Source organism: Naegleria lovaniensis, assembly GCF_003324165.1.
Source record: "Naegleria lovaniensis strain ATCC 30569 chromosome Unknown tig021, whole genome shotgun sequence".
Taxonomy (NCBI): Eukaryota; Heterolobosea; class Eutetramitea; order Acrasida; family Naegleriidae; genus Naegleria; species Naegleria lovaniensis.
The window spans coordinates 77,370-96,855 of NW_025407843.1; the positions used below are offsets into that span (position 1 = coordinate 77,370).

The following is a 19,486-nucleotide window of genomic DNA, read 5'->3' on the forward strand; positions in this document are numbered from 1 at the left end:
AAACAACACCACAGACCAATCACTCCATTTTTTTTGACTCCGGGACTTACTAAAACGAGCCGAATTTTTTCTTCGTCAGTTTTTGCACTTTACGCTCAGGCGTAGTTTGTGGTGCCAAATCAAAAATAAAAACATAAAAATCAAAAACAATACCTCAGCAACATGAATCCCGAAGAGAAGACTTCGGGAAGCATCCATACATTATCTCCAACAATAATACCACCTTCATCATCATCATCCATTTCTCCTCAACCACCAACAGCAGTTTTCAATGTAAATAATAATAACAATTCCCATCATGAATTCATCATTGAGTCATCATCACCGTCCCAACAACAACTCGTGGTTTCAATTCCATCCCATGCAACCCTTTCTAGCTCTTCAACTGCATCTACTCCTTATACCATGTCATCTCCTTCCCAAATGCATAACAATCATCATTATAACGGCATCATCCCATCACCCTCTCGTAGTGGTATTCATCATGGCCAGCAAAATCATCATCATGAACAACATGAACCATTCTTTTCATTTGGTTCTTCATCCTCTTTTCATTCGGCATCAACAGCAACCATTCCGAATCCGTACGACACTGTACCACCACCAAATCATTCTCAGCAGTCAAGGCTGACCGTAGACACTCACATGAATTCTTCATTAGGGTATCAACAGAGAAATCCAGCAATTCCTGTCGAGTCATATGACTCTGACCATTTTCAAACATTTCCATCAGTTTCGAGTTTGGGAAGATTGGTCAATGGCACGAACAGTCCAATAAATCCCAATGGCACTACTACGGGCACATCATCAGCTGTTACTGCTGGCACAAGTAGTGTGAAAACGCCAACACAATCTTCACTCACACCTGGAAGCGTCTTGTCACTGAGAACTGTCAGTTCTTCTGTGTTTTCTCCTTCTTCACACAACGAAGAATTGCGTTTTGAAAATGCCAATAATAATACCTCAAACATGAACACCGCTCTTACCTCAAGTAGGAGTGGCAGAAAATTGGACACAAAAGTCTCAGGAATTTCCTCCTCAATGGCAGCCTTTAAGGTTGACACAAAAAGCTCACAATCACAGTTGACTATTAATAATAGCCCTGTTATTCCAGTGTCAAGCCCAGTCAATGTTGAATATTACCATCATGCAGAGAGTAAGGATGACTTTAGTTTACTTGCAGCCAAAGCACCTGAATTTCAAGAAATAACATTGGACAACAAACCGAATCAGAATTTACTTTCGAAAGCAAATGTTGAAGAGGACGACGCTGCAGCAAGTACAGATGAAGATGAATCACATAGGCCATCCGTTGAAACAAGTAGGAGGAGTATAGAAGTATTATTGGAAGACGATTTGCACGCTGGAAAGCATCAGGTCAAAACCGAAAAATCAGAAAGAGAACACCTTTGGAGAGGTTATACAAAAACAAACATGTTCTTTTGTGTGTGGAATTTGATTAATGATGTCATTAGTCCTGCCTCAGTTAGCGCTGGATATACTATTGCTCAAGCAGGTTTAGGAGCATATATTTTGAGCGTTCTTATATTTGGTGTTACAACATTTTTCACACTCATGCTGGTGTACGATTTGGCACACATGTTTAAAGTCACAAGCTTTCCGGCATTAACGAAAAAAGCTTTGGGGACAGTAGGATATATTATCATTTGCGTATTTATTTTTATATTTAACTTTGGAGCTGTATGCTCTGAATTAATTGAAATATCTCAGGTTTTACCGGATCTGTTATACACAATTATTGGATATGAATCAATTTTCACAAATAGATATGCTATTTTGATTTATGTCACCATTATTTTGCTTCCCATTGCAAGTATGAAGCAAATGTCAAGTTTTAAATATGCATCCATGATTTCTGTTTCTTCCATGATAATTATTGCTCTTCTAATTACTTATGAATGCATCTTGGGAAGAAGAACTGTCATGCGCAGCGATACGGCCTTTAATTTTATTAGACCTCAATATTTGAGTGCAATGGGATCTTTAAGTTTTGTGTTTGTTTGTCATGACGTAAGTTTCAAATAATTAATGTCGTGTATTTTAGATAACACCCCAACCTTCTTCCATGAATTATATATTCGCAGATAAGCTTTGAAATTATTGGATCACTAAAAAACAGCACCAAGAAACGATACATGATGGTGGTCTTCTTCATGCTAACTATGGCTATTACAACACTTTTTTTGATGGGCATTTCCAGTTATTTGATTTTCTATGATACTAATCTTCGAGACGCTAATGTTTTGGACTTGTTTCCAAAGAAATATGCAATGGCCATCGTTTCCAGATTGCTTGTGTGTGTTTCGTTGGGCTTTTCAATATGCTACAGCTCATTCATGCCTCGATTTGCAATCATTACCGTTCTCAAAACGCTCATGAATCACATGGCAGGTATAAAGGAAAAGGAACAGGAGATTGAACTCAAGAGTAACAGTAGCAGCATTGAAGTCATTGACTCTCGTCCAAGATATCTCAAATTTTTCACATCTAAAACTGGAAAAGAAGTTTTACATTATGGAGTCACGTTGATTGTAGTTCTTTCCGCCTTCTCTATTGCAATGGCAGTTTCCAATCTTGGTATCATTATTGGCCTGACAGGATCTATCAGTGGCAACTCTATGGCCTATATTCTCCCTTGCCTTATCTACATTATTCTGGAGAAACGACACAGACAACAAAGACAAGTGAAAGAAATTATGATTCACTCACGATGGCTCACTCTTAAGCGAATTGCTGCCTATATCGTGTTGGCCATTGGTTGTGGTTTGCTCGTGTTGAGTTTGTCAAGTATTACATACTTTGAAATTGTTGCAGAGGCAAAATAAATTCCCTCCAATTTTTTTTTAATAAATTCTTATCAAAAAAATGAGTTCCACTGGTGGTTGGAAGAAAAAACCTTCAACAAGCACACCATCACCACCACTCCCGAAACGAAGCACTTCATCCAAAGGTCGTTCTTCAACAAAACCAAAAAACAGCAATCCTCTCAATCTCGTTTCAAGTCAAGATTCTTCGAATTCTGTTCGGAGCAGTTTTTCTCTCAGTCCTCCTATATCTTCTCTCTCACCTAATGACAAAAAGAGAAAATCCAAAATCATTGATGATGAAGAATCGGAAGAGAAAAATCAAAAGAAGAATTACTCTAAAAAATCATCGACGCAAATTGGGAAGAAGCCTAGCAATAATTTGAAGTCTCATGTTATTGATTTAGAAACAAGCTCATCCGATGATGAAAATGTCATCACGTTGGAATCTGTAAATCAACAACGAAAAAAGAAAAAATTTGAAAATACCACAACAACAAGCACGGCCAAGTCATCAAAGCATTCAAAAATTATTGGCGATGAGGAAGAAGATGATGAGTTTGATCTGGATGACGAAACGATAGCCATGATTTTGAACGAACAACAGGCCAAAACAGAACATGAATCCAATGATGAGTCTGTTATTGTACAAAGAGAGATCTCTGAAGATTGGTGCGAGAAATATGCTCCCACTGATCCTTCAGAGCTACTCATTAGCAAAAAATTTGTTTCACACTTTGAAAATTGGTTATGTAAATATCCATCGCCGGACTCGAAGATCAAATTTGAAAACAAACCTTGCATTGTGACAGGAAGCGGAGGTTGTGGAAAGAGAAGTCTAATTTATTTAATGATTCAAAAACATTTTGGGTTTAACCGATTGCAAGTTTATCATCCACAAAAAGTTATGAAAAAATTAATGGATGAGAAAAAACAACAATTTGACAGCGACTCTACATGGCTAACCAATAAGGATGAAACAGATTTATTGGACATTTATTTAAAATCTACAGAAGGAGCACTTCTCAGTACTAGGTATCATGAACACGGTGGACAAGAAGGGCTTACAAAAGGCCCCAATCCCAACATGGTCATTGCACACTTCAGAGAATTTATGCGATCATGTATTATCAAGAGAGCTTTAAATTTTACCAAACCTACTTTCGATTCTGATGTCTCTTATTTAAGCAAATATATGGACCACTCTAGCTATACACCAGACAGTACACTGAATGAATATGATGTAGAAATTGTTGTAATTGAAGAACTACCACCAGTACACACGAAACATCAAAAAGAAAAGTTGTTTGAAGCACTCAATTACTTTTTATCATTGTTGAGAGATATTGATGTTAGAAAACGGAAACGGCTCATTAAGATTATTATCATCTCGGAATATTCGAGTTCATCCTCTGCCGAATATGACATTATGGTAAACTTACCAAGAGACTTCCTTGATCATTGTGAAATTGTAAAAATTCCAAAGGTTACTGACAATAAGATTTTGAAAAGGATTAAGGAAATTTGTAAACAAGAGCGATGTTCAACATTTATTGATCAATCTGAATTTGAAGAAATTGCAGAGTGTGCTAATGGTGATTTGAGGCAAGCCATTCATCAAGTTCAATTCTTTGCGAGAGGAGGAAAAAAAAAGATGAAAGATTTATTTGATAACAAGAAGAAAAAGAGCAAGGAAAAAGAAGAAATTACCAAAGTTTTAAAGATTGCCGAAAAACGAAAAACGAATACGAAAAAGGACGTCATTTACAAAACCAAAGACAGTTATCGAGACAGTGGTACCACGATTCATCACGCTGCTGGTCGTATACTGTATGGAAAACGGTTATCGAATGGTCAAGTTGAGTTTCATTTGGAAAGAGATGTCTTGGATCTGTACCGAACTGAAAAAAACACAAGTGCACAAACCCTTACGAACTATGTACAAGCAAACGCTCCATATTTTTGTGATGACATTCAAGCAGTGGCAGATTCCTTGGATAGCTTTTCAGAATGTGATTCTCAGTATGGAAAACGATTTGAAGCGTCCTATGAAGACCATCAACTGACCACCAATTGTTCACAGTACCAATTTTTGATTTCATCCAAATCCATTCTCTATAACTATCAAGGAAAGGTCAAAAAATTTGACAGCAAAAAATCAATACTTGCTCCAAAAGTTGTGAAAGCACTGTACAAGACACGAGAAGAGAAACTGAAACAACTGTTATTATATTTGCAATGTGAAGATAAGGATTCTGCCATGTTGGAAAAAGCCAATTTCTGCGCTCTTCCATTTGATCAAGTTGCCACTTTTTCGAACCTATTTGAAAAATCAGACATTTTTGAATGTCAAATTCCCTATCTACTAGAAATTCTAAAAAAATCAAATCAATTAGTTCCTTATGCAGTGAAAAACACAGCATTACGAAACATGCATAATTATCCCCTACAAGGAACGACTGGTTCCAAGACATTATTTATGAGCTCGGACGAGTACGAAACTTTGGATCTTGTTGTGAATTCTTCATCTCCTGGAATGAATCAACAATCATTGTCACAACAACAAACATCCAATTCATTCAGCCCTTCATTATTAGGAACGGATTCAGGAAATTCTTCGTCCACTTTTTCATCAACCAATTCCTCTCTTTTTGAATCCATTCTTCCAACCTTATTTAACCATCTCTCGCTTGGAAAGAATATGAAAGATGAGAATATCACCTACAAACTTCCTCCAGGTGAGGATATTGAGATGGACAGTGAGTTGGAAATTGATGACGACATTCTTGACTTGGACCTTTAGGGCTGTCTCCTGACTCTTGAGAGAGCATTCCAACATTGAACTCGATTGAGTGAAATATTATTAATACTTCACATTTGCAATCATGGACATTCGTTTTTCTTTGATTTTAAAAAAAATACAAATGGTTCTATGCAAGGATGTGTTGCGACTCGTCGCTTCCCATATTAACATGGAGTCTCTATCATCGTTTCGGTTGGTGTGTAGAGAATGGAATGCAAGTATTGAAAACGAGTGGGAAGTGGTTGTAACCAACAACTCAGCTTTAAATGATTCCAATGCGCAATCAGCCGAATCGGAAAACATATGCAATGCCTCTCCCCAAAATTCTACCAATCTTCATCTGTATCGGAATGAGTTTTGGATGGATAAATTGAAAACTTACTTTTGGAAATATTTGGAATATTTAAATCCTGTGCAAGAAGGAGAGCGAGGATATAGACAAGCACTGAGCCTAGAACAGAGATTTAATGTGTTTGTCCTGAAAGAACGATATCGAATACAAAGACATGTGAAACGACTGGAAAATAAGAAGAAAAAACTTGCTTCACAAGGTGATTTCATCTTTTCTATTCGACCAATCATCAAAGCTCAAAAAGAACGTGCACTTGGAAGATTTAAATACATGCTTCTTGTGCACAATGATGTCTGTAATTATTTATTGAAATTAGCATGTGATGAGATTGAGATTTATAATGCATTGGAAGATAACATAATCAAGCTATTGGAATGGTTTGTCAAAGACCTCATCAAGTCTGAAGATTTACTGATAAGATCATTCAAAGCCATGAAAAATAACACTGTTGATGCCATCACACTTGACAAATACATTACCACACATCATGACAATGTATCGCACACATTTTTCGACCATATGGAATGCTTTTCTTTTGAACAGTTTAAGGAACTTGCACATCACATTAAAGAGGCTCCCAAAACAGAATTGATACGAACGAAGGTGATTATACATTTATTTAAACAGGTTCTTTTGACAGACGACGTACAAAATATTGACATTCTTGCAGAAATTCTAGAAAGAAAATTGGGAAAGCCTCTATTTCATCAAACTCTGTTTAACAATTTCTTAAACTCATTCGATGACTCCAGGCATCCGATTTCTGTGTTTTGGGACAAACACAAACTTTTACTTTACATGGAAAAGAAATTTGATGTATCAATTGGAGCATCATATTTAACACAAATTCTCTCTTTCAGTGAAGAAATGAAACCTGACTCTAATATTGTAGAAGAATTAATTAGAAAACATTATCAACAAGATGTTAAAAAGATTGAAACATTCCTTCATTTCACTCTTGCAAGATCATTTCGGAAGAAACGCTTTCTACGGTTGAGACCGAAACCCAAACTATTTCTATATGAGATTTTGGAATATTTAGTCTTGACCTACAACTTAAATTTATTCAACTATGCTCCTTCTGAAACTTATATACATTACGAATCGAACCTAATAGAGTATTTCCTTCAATGGTCTTTTTCTCAAGAGAACTGGAATATGTTGCTGTTCATTATGAAAAAGCAAATCGAGAAGAATAATCATGTCGATTTGTATTCTTATTTTGAGGTTGAAACTGTTGGCTCGAAAAGTGTTGAAAAACTCAATTTCGCAAGTTTTAAAAATTCAAAAAGTCTTCAAAGTTTTATAGTGTTGGCTCGACTTGGAAAATGCAGGTCGTGTGGTGGACATGCAGAGATTGAATTTTTCGAACAACAAACCAATCTCATACCAACTCTTAAAGAAAAATTTGAAATGGAAGTGGAAAAGCAAAGACAATTAAAAGAGGAGATGCAGAGGTACCGGACAGACTGGAGATAAAAGTAAACACCAGTCACTCGACCACACGTAATATCATCAAAAGTTTCCCAATTTGGTTGATTTCATAACATTGGTCAACCAGCAAAATCTCACAAAAAAAAATGTCCCAACAAGCTTCTTCCCATTTTGCTCTCACACCCGATCAAATTAATTCTTTCAATCAAAACGGTTTTTTGATCATTGAAAATTTTATTCCTTCCGAAACGAACACTCAACTCCGAGAGAGGATCAAGTATGTGGTTGAACATGAATTTCATCCCAACAAAAACCACGCCGTCTTTTCAACTTACAAGCAAGACGCTAAACGAGATTTAGAAAAGTATTTTGAAGATTCGGTTGATAACATTTCCTTCTTTCTGGAAAAGAACGCCAATATTGATCCCGAGACTGGAGAATTAAAACAAGATAAATTCTCATGCATTAACAAAATCGGACATGCCATTCACGAGAAAGATGAAGTATTTAGACAATTTTCTCATCAACCAAAACTTTATGAAATTGTAAAAACATTATCACACTTTGAAAGACCTATTATTTTACAAAGTATGGTGATTTTCAAACAACCATTCATTGGAGGAGAAGTCATTGCTCATCACGATGCAACTTTTCTTTACAATGAAATAGAACAAGATCAAACAGAAAACCCAGTCATTGGTTGTTGGTTTGCTTTAGAAGATGCTACTCGTGACAATGGTTGCTTGTGGGTACTTCCAGGGTCTCACAAATGGGGTTGTATCAAAAGATGGGTACGAGTACCTTCCGAGGCAGATCCAAACGCACATGATATGAAGATGGAACCTCTGCAACCAGAGTTGCTTCAATATACCACAGAAATGAACTATGAACATGACAAGTATATTCCTGTGGAGGTGAAGAGTGGAACTTTGGTCGTATTACATGGCTATTTACTTCACAAGAGTTTCGAGAACACAAGTAGCAAGTCACGAGAGGCATATACCTTACATATCTTGGATCAAGCGAAACCTTTTGCAAAAGGTCAATGGATTCAACCAAAGAGAGAACTGGTGAATTATTTTGAGAAACAAAATGAGTAAGGGTAACAAAAGGCACTACTGCAAATAGCATGACTTGAATAAACTTGAAAGAGCTGTAAATCAGGCCGTTAAGTGTGAAAAATTTGTTGTCAATTCTTTTGGATGGGATTTTTGGAAGGCATAGAAATAGAAATCGAGAAACCTCGGATTGGGTCCAGTAGATGATGACATGAGGAAGGGTAAAACGAGGGCTTGTCGTCTTTGAACTCCAACCATTCACTTCTAAATAGAGCATACTCCCAACTCGTAAACGTTGATTCAGGCGAAGATGCAGACAAGACATCATTCGAATTGCAATTTGAATTGGGTTGGCCGTTGTACCGTTGCTCAATAAGATCACATGTCTTTGTGATTAGGTCTTTTAAATTTTCCTCCATTTTCAATAAATGTGCTTCATCCCCTTCGTCCACAACATTGGTTAATTCCCACAAGAAATCCAAAGAGCGACAATATCTTAATGCTCGTTTCATAACTCTCAAGGCTAGTTCATGTTGATTCTGAGGTAAAAGAATCCTTCTCACATAGAACGAATAAATCGGAAATAAAATTTCTTTAATGGTGTCATCAACAATGTTTTTGGGACAATCACACCCAAATTGCTGTTCCAATGTATCTATAACAGCTGCAAAATTTTGTTTCTCTAATTCAACTTTTACCAAGTGAATCATGGATGATAAATGACTCTCCGAAGAAAGTTCGATTTTACGTTTTTTCATTTTTTTCGGCTTTTCCAAAATTTAGTTTTCAAATTATTCTTGAAAACTCTCAAATTCTTATCTGAACATGTAGGTTCCCTTTTTTCTTGGCGTGTTATCACCACTATTTGCACCACTACTTGCACCACTATTGTAGCCACTGCTGTGATTATGGTGCTCTGGAATTGTCAGAGAATCTGCATACGTCAGAGTAATATTATCTTGAATCAAAATGTCATCACCAGAAGTGTGAATTTGATCTGTTGAAGATATTGGCATGTGAGGCTTAACAGTTGTTGGTGTTGCTGAGGATGCCTTTCTTGATCTAGACTCTGAGACTGGAGGTGGGTTGACTCTAAACTTTTTGATAAATCGATGTAAATTGAGATAGTACCCAGGACATAACCATGTTCCATAATGAGTACCTTCTTCGAAGCGTTTGACGTAACAATAATCACCATATCGTTCACAATAAACTTCAATCAGAGTATCCATATGCAAGGGAGGTATTAATTCGTCTTTTCTTCCACTGATAAATAAAAAGGGTAAGTCACCATTCAATCTCTTTCTGTGAAAATCATTTCTGAACGTAGAATATTTCAAAATTGCTTCATTATCCCACTTATTAATGCAAAAATATTGTAAAATTGGAACCACATATCTGTATGGAAATAGAGAAGGAATTAGTTTAGGTACAGAAATAAAAGTATTTTCCACAATAACGCCTCGAACAACATTGGCATATTTTGAAGCAAGATAGATTGCCACAGCTCCTCCTAGACTTCTTCCGAATATGAAAATATTGTTAGGATTAATGTCCGATCGTTTCTCCAATAAATATCGGATTGCAGTTTCTGCATCATTCTTTAAACCTTCTTCTGATGGTTCACCAGTACTTCTTCCATAACCTCTATATTCTACCATAAATATGTTACATTTACAAGAGCGATACATGTCTCTAGCATTTGTCAATCGATGTGAAATATTTCCAGCATTACCATGAAACATGATAATTGTTGGAGTGTATTGAAGTTGTTTCTTGTACTGCAACATCATGCTAGAAGTTCCCTTCTTGATCTTTTTCTTTGTATCCTGCTGTTGTTGGGGCAGATTATCACCTGATAAGCTGTTTCCTTGCGTTGATGAGGATGACGAAGGTGAGGTGATACTGCTACTCGAGTGATGAAAAGAAAATATTGCATCTTCATCATCATTGGCCTGGTCTGTGGACTTTTTATGTTGCAAGAATGAAGAATCAACAGAACCACCTGATGGTATATATCTCAGAAACCAACAATGGATTTTTGCTTTTCCATCCAGCGTATCCAACATGATGTCTTCAAAGGGAAGATTGAATATTGAAGGTAAATATTCGAGTATTCTTGCCTGCCCTCGGGGCATATAATTACAATATAATAGCCAATTTTGTTTGTAATAGGCAAACGAAAAGAGAAAAACAAAAGGCAATGAGCCTAGTAGCCAATACAGCATCTTGATGTATAATTAATATACAAATAAGAGTATTTTGTTCAATATTATTGTTGATGTAATTTCAGTGTTGTTGTTGGTGTTATTGATACAATTATTCTTGATGATGTTTGTCCGATATCCAAAATATTCCTCTCTCACCACTTTGTTCTAACACAAAATTGTGGTGATGATTTGCTGAAAAACAATCTGCTGACTTGGTGTCCGTAATTACAGAGGTATGTGCTACAATTGTTTTTTAGTTGAAGGACAAAACACACTTTGTTGTTTGGTGATGTTTTTTTCGAGAATTGCAAAACGTACAAATTTGGATTTTAAAAAGAAAAAAAAATTCTCAAAATAAATACATGCAACCGTCCCTTATTAAGATGGATGCAGGGACGAATAAAACAATCATTTGAGGCTTTACTTCCATAGCACCCTCTCCAGATACCGCATGATCAACAAGGTCACAATTTTTCAACCACATGACAACTTTCACCATCCCTATTTCTCATTCCTTGGTGGGCACAACATCCGTAAATTTCCTCAACAATCCAACTGAAATTGGATCAGAACGGGACTGGTTGATAAGCTCATATTCTTTGAATAACCTTAACTATAATAACAAAATCGTGATTCCACAACAACCTTCATCAAACTAAAATTCGTGCAATTTGGATGTAAGGTTAGAAACCTTTAAGGCCTTGTTAATGATGTTTGAGGCAAATACTGATTTGTTGAGATTGAAATATCACTCTCCAAAAAAACTATGCACAACCAAACAACCGTTCACAAGACTATCAAGGAATTTCATCGAGAGAAAAGAGTGACTTTGATCGTCGTGGAGGGATGTTCAGCAAGAAGCAAACTGCTCTTTTTGCGAACCCATTAACTATTTCGAAAACAACAATATCTATGTCGAATAATTATGAATTAGCGAGATGGAATCTTTGCATTTGTGAAATCGTTGGTACAGCATTATTTATTTGGTTTCTTGATCTACAGGTGTGTACCAATGCTCTTCATCTTGCAATTTGTTGAAAATCTTGTCAATTCTCTCTAGTTTGTTTCCATAAGCAAAGTCCCATTGATACAAGGTCACTAATGTGAACGCTAGATATGGTATCACTGCTGCAGGGTGTACATGTTTTCTCTTAATTGTCATTCCTGTTGTAATGAATGCATGGAATCCGGCGAACCACCAAAAACGTTCTCTGGCAACAGCTACTTGAGTGGCAATTTGCATTCTCTTCATTCGTTCTTGCATGGCAATTTGTGATTTCTTTTGAGTTACAGCCATACGATCTTGCATCTCCAATTGGAGAGCTCGTTGTTTTTCTGCAAAAGCATTAGCAAATGAATTTCCCATTTTCTATATTCAATTTGTAAAGAGTGTATATTTTCCGACAGTGATGGTGTTGATACAATTACAAAATCAACAATTCCGATGGTAAATTTGTGGTGTTTTCAAATTAAAGATGGAGATCAGACAAGCTAGCCTAGCCAATAAAAGCTCACCGATGACTCGTTGACTTTGAAGAGCGAAATGATCACAACAGCTGACTCTGTATTTTTTGTGTTTGGTTTTTTGTTTGAGTTGAGGAATTTGAGAGATTTATTTGTGTTGAAAGGTCCGCTATTCATGCGAGTCGACGCACTTATTCGGAGGTTTGTGTGATTCAACAGCTCAAATTAGAGCACTGATGAATGAAGATCAATGACTTGGAACGCAACTCCAGATTCATCTGATCAGGAAACTCAGTAAAAAGTTGCGTTCTGCCAGAAACAGGACAGTTTGTTACAAAAAAAATGTTTGTTGGTCACACCGAGACCCAATATCATATTTCGGAATTATCGGATACAGCAACAGTTCTTCTCATTGATTTTCCCACAGCACCACGTGTATCAACCCATGGGTTATACGAGCATGATCTCATGTATGAAAAATTGAGAGAAAAGATGAATGAAAAACGAAGAAAAGCAAAGCCTTTCGCTATGAAGTTTGAGGTGATCCATACATTTGGTCATTGGAACAAGGAGGCTGGTCATTCAAATCAACATTTTAACTGGCCGTGGGATGTAAAGATTAGTTATAACCATCAATGCATACTGATAGCAGTAAGTCATGGAATGTGGAGAGAAATTTATTAATTTGAAAATCGCAAAATTGTTAATCAATTAACGTTTCACTATTACACTTTAAATATTGAAAAATGTAAAAGGATAATAGTAATTGTAGAATTCAAGTATTTGATTTGCTTTCCAAAGTGTACAAAAAAACAATCTCCGTGATGAGCCCGTTTTATTTATGCATTGAGGAAAATTATGATAGTAGAGGAAATGATGCTTTGATTTATGTGACAGGAAGTTGTATCATTCACAAACACGATTTACGGCAATTGCTAGAGACTGGGAATACAAACCAAACAATTTGGCGCTCTGAATTGTTAAGAGTTCCTAGAGGGATAGCTATTCACCCTGTTTTGAAACAACTTTTTGTGAGCGAAGTGACAGCACGAATAATATTAATTTTGAGCTTGGATACTGGAAAACTAATTTCACAATTTTCCGTGGAAAATCAACCTTGGGGATTGGCTTTCACTGACGATAATGATTTGATTGTGAGTGAAACGTCACCACAGCACAGAATTGAAATATTTAGAAAGCTTGGGAAGGAATGGACAAGTGTTCATACTTTTGGACGAGAAGGACATGCACACGGTGAGCTTAGTCATTGCTATTCGGTAATCTATGACAGAGCTGCCCATCACATTATTGTGAGTGGTAAGTTTATGATATTTGAACCATCATAAAACAACCTTAATTATTGACCTCTCATCAATGATCAACGAATCACCAAGAATACAACAATGACAGAATTCAAGTATTCACCAAGGATGGACAATTTCTAAATGCATTTACTGGATTCCAGACACAATTTCTTAAATGGCCGAACGGCTTGTGCTTGAATGAGCTAACAGGAGAGCTTTACTGTTGTGACTCTCAAAACAATCGAGTGATTTCTTTCAAATAAAGTCTCATATTAACCATGATAAATCATTTCAATTCGAGTTTTTCAGTACAAAAAAAATGTTGCCTTCGTTGTCTGGAACGATCAGCAGCGACCACGACACGAAGAAGAAATCTCATTCCGTTTCATCATCATTACACCCTCTTCCTCCCAATTATGATGCTTCCTGCCTCTTGTTTGCTTCAGGAAAGAACAAATATGGAGCTCTCAGCACAGGTCTCAATGATTTTACGAATCGGACCGTTCCCACCACGATGGTACTCTTTGAGAAGAAGCCTTTGATCGGAGGTGGATTTGTAAAATACAAAGACAGCAATAATTCATCTTCTCATGATGATTCAAACAATGTTGAGAATATGGATGTTGGTTCTATAACTATTTCGTCTGAATCCAAATCTCCTCCTTCATTGGAACAAGATCAACAACAGGAATTTATTCCTACCATGATCAAGAAGGTTGTTTGTGGAGCCTATCATTGTGCCATGCTCTCGGAAGGAGGTGAAGTCTATGTTTGTGGATTTAATTCTTTTAAAGGAGTATTGACGCATGCAGACAAGTTGGAAGTGTTTCAACCTCTGAAATTCGAGAAAAAAGTTAAATGCATGAGTAGTGGATGGTTTCATTTGATGATTTTGACAGAAGACGATGAACTTTATGGTGTGGGTAAGTGATGAGTGGAGAGTAATTTATGATGGAAAATTGCAATGATTGAAAAATTAGGATTGAATTCAAGCGGACAATTAGCAGTTGTAGGTACGCCGACGAATTTTAGACCTTTCGATCATGTATACATTTCATAATTTTTTATTACGTCATTAAGGGAGATTTAAACAAACGTGACACATTTACAAAAATTGAAATACCAAAAGATGTCAAATTAACATCCGATGAAGAGAACACCAACATTTCTGGGCCCGTGAGCGAAGAAATTAACAACCAATCAGATAGCTCTGATGATTTAGTCCAGGTGGAAACACCTCATTGCATTTCAATCAAAAAAATTTGTTGTAAAGAACATCATTCGGCTCTCATAACCGAAACTGGAGTCCTGTTTGTGGCTGGTAAAAACAATATGGGCGAATTGTCATTAGGAAAAGGATCTTCCAAACCTGCTGTAAAAGTGTTCACAAAAGTAGATACTTCATTTGTTGCGAAAGATATTTCCTTTGGCAAAGACCATGCTGTTGCGCTTTCAGAAGATGGGTTCTTGTACGTTTCTGGATCGAATGAAATGGGGCAAATAGGTGAGTGTTCATAAGGACTGGATGATTTACAAGAATAACAATGACCATTCTTTGACAAATTGTAAAAGGTCTTGGAAACATCAAAAGTGTGAAACGATTTACAAAAATTCACTTAAGAATTGGGTACAAAATCACAAAAATTGCATGCGGGTTCATGCATACCACAGCGATATGTAATGTTGGAGGAAATATTGTCATGGCTGGATGTAACTTGAACGGAGAGCTTGGCTTGGGAGACCGTCAAAAAAGGACTCGATTTACTTTATTGAAAACCAATCTCATTCCAAAGCAAATTGCTTGTGGTGCCTCACTCTCTTTACTGCTAACTGATCAATATGCATACAGTTGTGGTATTAATACGGATGGAAGGTAGGTTTTAACAATGTCAAATATTTGGTCGTGACAGCGAATGTCTGACGATATTGAAATTTTCCCATAGATTGGCAACAGGAGATACTGCTCAATTTTCAGCAGCATACAAAAAGATCAAAACAATGACCACAGACATTATCAATCGAATAGCTTGTGGTGCCTTCACTTCACATTTTTACTTTTCACACAGAAAGGCAATTCTTGACTCGCTCCCAATTCTCTCGTTCCCTATTCGGCATTATTCTTGGAACAAAGTTCATGAATCTGTGTCGCTTTTTGGTTTTGAGCCGCTATTGAAACAGGTTGTACCCAAGTTCTATTCTAATGTTATTTGTAACACTAATTTTTTATCTACTATGAATTCTTTTCAAATTTCTATTGTACAATGGATTATTGATTGCATACAGGGACATCAGACCAAGAAAAAGGAGCTTATTCATTTCCTCGTTAGATTAGATTTCATCCAAAAATTACAATTTTTATATTGCCTTAATCACTCGACATGCGATGTTTTTGTTGAGAACGTGAAACGATTTGTGTTTCTTTTTCTCATTGAACAAACTCAAGAAAAGTTTCGTGACGTTAAAAAAGATGATGTGGACTATATAATATTTTTATCTGAACTTGAATCTCTGATGGAAAGTTTTGAAGAAAAATCCAATGAAACAAATCTTGTCATGCACAGAGAGACGCCTTCAACCACTTCACTTCTACACAAATTATATCAATTTTTTTCGAAACAGCAAAAAGTTCAATATTTTCAATCACATCCCATTCAAGAGAGTTTTAATCATGGCTACTTATTTTCCAAATTGTATAACGACCCAACAACAAGTGATGTTAAGGTAGTCATTGATGCAAAACAGAGTAACATTGTTCACTTGCACAAAACCATTCTCTCATCAGCTAGCCCAGTATTAGAAAAGATGCTAAGCGAAGAATTTGAGTTTAGTCATGAAAAAGATATTCTCAATCTTTATGAATTTGAAAATGACTCGTCTGAAAAACAAACAACAGATACTGAAATTATTTTGAAGGAAAAGGCCATCAGAGGAGTATTACAGAGCTGTTATGGATCTTTGAAAAAACAGAAAAACAATCTCGACGATTATAATGACATTTCTCTTGTTATTTGTATGCTGTACCATGGAAATATTTTACAAATGGATCATGTCATTCGATTTTGTTACCAACGACTTTCCAGTGTTCTCTCTGTGGATAATTTTCTGGTAGTATGCAAGTGGCTTTTATTATTTGGTGATGAAACCTTCTTTGCACGAACGAATGACAACACAGTCAGCAATTCAAATCCCATGATTGACATCTTTCAATTACTCACAGAGTTTGCCGAGCTGAATAGCACAGAGTTGGCTGCCATATACAAGAACAATCCATCTGAGTGGGACAATATTCCTTACATTCAATCCATCTTGTTTAAGAAAAATAGTACAGCTACTACTAGTACTACTATCAAACCTACAGAAAATTATGGTTCGCAACATGTGACGCATTCAAAGAAATGTTCCATTCAGTAATTGGTTTATGTAAGGTAGAATCATTAATGTTTAAGGAATGAGGATAGGGTTGGAGAAAATTTGAATCTCTCGTTCAAAAGAGAAGAAATGTCAAAATTGTTGTGAGAAATATTGGCTGTCATGTCACAATAGCCGCTGTTAATTGTACTTGGAAAGGGTGACTGCAAGGAAAATAGCCCATTCTCTGATTTGATGAGCGATGAATCATCCACTATTGAAGTTGACGATCTAAGACCTACCATTCCAGAGGAAGAAGCACTACCAACCAGCTTGATGGAGCCAAAATTGCTTGGCAAAATACTTTCATATTTTCTCATCATGGGAATGACTGTGGTGGTGGTGTGATTGAAACTAGACGGTGATGGAGCGCATTGGATTAATTGAACTTGATCCATGAGAAAGTGCACCTGTTCAATCACTAGTTTTTCAAATTCATTACATGCCAGAGATAATTCTTGCATACGATTGTTATTGTTTGCAGTGCTTACATAAGAGGATAGTATACGTTCACGATTGTGACTCGTAGGTATTAGAGCTAGCTCTCTAATATATTCGTACATGTTGAAATAGAGTCGTTGAGCTTGCTGTGCAATATAATCAAATAACAGCCCAACAGGAATAATACATTGATTCTCTGAATATGAGTTGTTGGACATGTGTGTTTTCGAATGAGACGACTGTAAATGAAAGAGTAAATACTGCATGATGTTGTCTCTAATAAACTCTGTAAGATGTGAATGAGGAGATAACTTGTTTCGTTTGTTGTGGTTATTACTGTAAGAAGAGGTGGGAGAGTCTTCACTACTGGAAGATGGAACGATCATTCTTGTTGTGGCATTAATAATATCTTGTTCGGATTCAAAAAGAGGATGGAGCAGTATGCTAGAACACTGATGGTTGGTGTGATGGAGAGAGATGAAGTGATTTTTGGAGGTTCAGTTGTATCGTGATTAAAAGCGAAAAAAGAGTGTTGTATTATTTGCTGAGGATCTTCCTCGTCCCATATTGGTGATGCATCTAACGCATTGGGTTCTTCCGAGGATGAAGAGGAACGTCTTTTTCGTTTTTTCAAATAATCAGTTACATTTGCACCATGATGATCATCGTTCGCTTGGGCATGGGCTAGGCTTTGACTCGTATTCATCCCTGGTAATACACAACAACCAGAAAACAGAAGATCATGAATAAAATAAAATTTTTTTTGTCCTTGGATTTAAAGCGGAGTTGCTCAATTTCAGCCAAAACGAGTGTAACCATCAATGAATATAATTGTTGTGTTTTATTGGAGTTGTTGTTCACCCAGCTTTGGTGCTGTTGAACTGGGAATGCAAAGCTACCTACAGCTTTGTGGCGTACAATGGAGTCAACCTCAATCTCGTCACTTCAAGTTGAAATGATTCTAATTCAATAACTCTTGTATGGAAATGGAAGTTCTAACTTTGCGAGCGGATTTTTGAGGCATACCACAATTCAAAGACATGTTCGAATGGAAAGAAAGTGTACTTTCATCAGAAGGTGAAGAACATAATTGCATGACTTGTTGTACATGATGTTGAGATGATGAATGTGCTTGAAAAGAGGAATAACACATAATGGAATGGTCATGAACCAATGGTTCTTGTTGTGCTGCTCGACTCGTTGATACGGTATTCATCAATACTGTTGCTGATGAGGAGTTGGCACGACACAAAAACCGATTCGTGCCACTTGCAGTGGATGCTAAATGATGATCCACGACAGCACTGCATGGATAGGATCTCTGGCAGTTAACATCAAGACACGACATGGTAGTATTTTGAGAAGTGCACAAGGATGGTTCCATCATGATTGGACGATTGGTCGACGAAGAATTCTTCACTCGATTCGTCGTCGAAGTAATAGCAGCCGTCGAGGTCATACATGTTTTGGCAGTCTTCTTGGTTCGTCTTCTCAAGTTTCTGTTACAGATCTGTTTGACTTGAGGAATGTTCACAAAATTATACAGAGTTTGTTCCAAACCATTGGGATTTAACTTAAACTTGAGAACATGAAACGATGGAAGTTTGAATGAAGAGGTCTCTTTTGGCATTTTGAGTCTAACGTGTGTTGTAAATAATAATAATAAAATTAAACCACAGAAATTTCAAAGTGTGGAGTCTCCTTCAGTGAGTAATGAGTAAAAGAGGCAAAACAGTTGGTAATGATTCACTGCAATGTTACTCGTATATGTGTGTGTATGTGCGTGAGTGTGTGGTTTTCTAAAATCTCGTTGTTGTGTTGTTTCTTTTCGAGTTTGCAAGCTCTGCCCTCATTTCATGCGTTCGTTTTGAATCCAATAGGTTGTGTCAATCGCTTGAACGATCGTATAAACTAACCACTTGATTTCTTTCTTGGGAAATCACCTTGTTTAACAAGATATTAGTGATTTTGAGTAATCCTTGCTCATATTGTGGTTGGATTTACTTCATCCCTTCATGAAAGAAGACATTCCACACGCGTCAAGAGTCTATTTTCGGAAGTTTAGCAAATATAGAATAACTGAGAGTTTTGGTACGATCGTAGCAAGAAAAGACACACAATCATGAAAATAGTGCAACGATCTTGAGAGTCTCTTGTACAAGTGACATTGTCGTTTGTTCTGTTGCA

The 19,486-nt window shown here is 36.6% G+C and overlaps 11 protein-coding genes across 11 annotated transcripts; 6 read left to right on the forward strand and 5 right to left on the reverse strand.

The window, feature by feature from the left end:
- Positions 1-162: 162 nt before the first annotated feature.
- On the forward strand, positions 163-2,846 carry C9374_004427 (uncharacterized protein; the record flags this gene model as incomplete). The annotated part of the gene is made up of 2 exons (XM_044694065.1): positions 163-2,031; positions 2,106-2,846. The coding sequence occupies 2 exons, from the start codon at positions 163-165 to the stop codon at positions 2,844-2,846; spliced, it is 2,610 nt and encodes an 869-aa protein (XP_044548769.1).
- Positions 2,847-2,886: 40 nt separating this feature from the next.
- C9374_004428 (uncharacterized protein) lies at positions 2,887-5,628 on the forward strand (the record flags this gene model as incomplete). Its single annotated transcript, XM_044694066.1, has 1 exon — positions 2,887-5,628. The coding sequence occupies one exon, from the start codon at positions 2,887-2,889 to the stop codon at positions 5,626-5,628; it is 2,742 nt and encodes a 913-aa protein (XP_044548770.1).
- Positions 5,629-5,749: 121 nt separating this feature from the next.
- C9374_004429 (uncharacterized protein) lies at positions 5,750-7,459 on the forward strand (the record flags this gene model as incomplete). Its single annotated transcript, XM_044694067.1, has 1 exon — positions 5,750-7,459. The coding sequence occupies one exon, from the start codon at positions 5,750-5,752 to the stop codon at positions 7,457-7,459; it is 1,710 nt and encodes a 569-aa protein (XP_044548771.1).
- A 101-nt stretch (positions 7,460-7,560) lies between these two features.
- C9374_004430 (uncharacterized protein) lies at positions 7,561-8,514 on the forward strand (the record flags this gene model as incomplete). The annotated part of the gene is made up of 1 exon (XM_044694069.1): positions 7,561-8,514. The coding sequence occupies one exon, from the start codon at positions 7,561-7,563 to the stop codon at positions 8,512-8,514; it is 954 nt and encodes a 317-aa protein (XP_044548772.1).
- An 89-nt stretch (positions 8,515-8,603) lies between these two features.
- Positions 8,604-9,230, reverse strand: C9374_004431 (uncharacterized protein; the record flags this gene model as incomplete). Its single annotated transcript, XM_044694070.1, has 1 exon — positions 8,604-9,230. One exon carries the CDS (start codon positions 9,228-9,230, stop codon positions 8,604-8,606), a length of 627 nt encoding a protein of 208 aa, XP_044548773.1.
- A 57-nt stretch (positions 9,231-9,287) lies between these two features.
- Positions 9,288-10,610, reverse strand: C9374_004432 (uncharacterized protein; the record flags this gene model as incomplete). Its single annotated transcript, XM_044694071.1, has 1 exon — positions 9,288-10,610. The coding sequence occupies one exon, from the start codon at positions 10,608-10,610 to the stop codon at positions 9,288-9,290; it is 1,323 nt and encodes a 440-aa protein (XP_044548774.1).
- Positions 10,611-11,661: 1,051 nt separating this feature from the next.
- On the reverse strand, positions 11,662-12,048 carry C9374_004433 (uncharacterized protein; the record flags this gene model as incomplete). The annotated part of the gene is made up of 1 exon (XM_044694072.1): positions 11,662-12,048. The coding sequence occupies one exon, from the start codon at positions 12,046-12,048 to the stop codon at positions 11,662-11,664; it is 387 nt and encodes a 128-aa protein (XP_044548775.1).
- A 440-nt stretch (positions 12,049-12,488) lies between these two features.
- Positions 12,489-13,713, forward strand: C9374_004434 (uncharacterized protein; the record flags this gene model as incomplete). Its single annotated transcript, XM_044694073.1, has 3 exons — positions 12,489-12,797; positions 12,902-13,463; positions 13,541-13,713. The coding sequence occupies 3 exons, from the start codon at positions 12,489-12,491 to the stop codon at positions 13,711-13,713; spliced, it is 1,044 nt and encodes a 347-aa protein (XP_044548776.1).
- A 56-nt stretch (positions 13,714-13,769) lies between these two features.
- On the forward strand, positions 13,770-16,861 carry C9374_004435 (uncharacterized protein; the record flags this gene model as incomplete). Its single annotated transcript, XM_044694074.1, has 5 exons — positions 13,770-14,373; positions 14,431-14,459; positions 14,531-14,954; positions 15,023-15,323; positions 15,394-16,861. 5 exons carry the CDS (start codon positions 13,770-13,772, stop codon positions 16,859-16,861), a joined length of 2,826 nt encoding a protein of 941 aa, XP_044548777.1.
- Positions 16,862-16,884: 23 nt separating this feature from the next.
- On the reverse strand, positions 16,885-17,685 carry C9374_004436 (uncharacterized protein; the record flags this gene model as incomplete). Its single annotated transcript, XM_044694075.1, has 1 exon — positions 16,885-17,685. One exon carries the CDS (start codon positions 17,683-17,685, stop codon positions 16,885-16,887), a length of 801 nt encoding a protein of 266 aa, XP_044548778.1.
- A 575-nt stretch (positions 17,686-18,260) lies between these two features.
- C9374_004437 (uncharacterized protein) lies at positions 18,261-18,929 on the reverse strand (the record flags this gene model as incomplete). Its single annotated transcript, XM_044694076.1, has 1 exon — positions 18,261-18,929. The coding sequence occupies one exon, from the start codon at positions 18,927-18,929 to the stop codon at positions 18,261-18,263; it is 669 nt and encodes a 222-aa protein (XP_044548779.1).
- Positions 18,930-19,486: the final 557 nt, after the last annotated feature.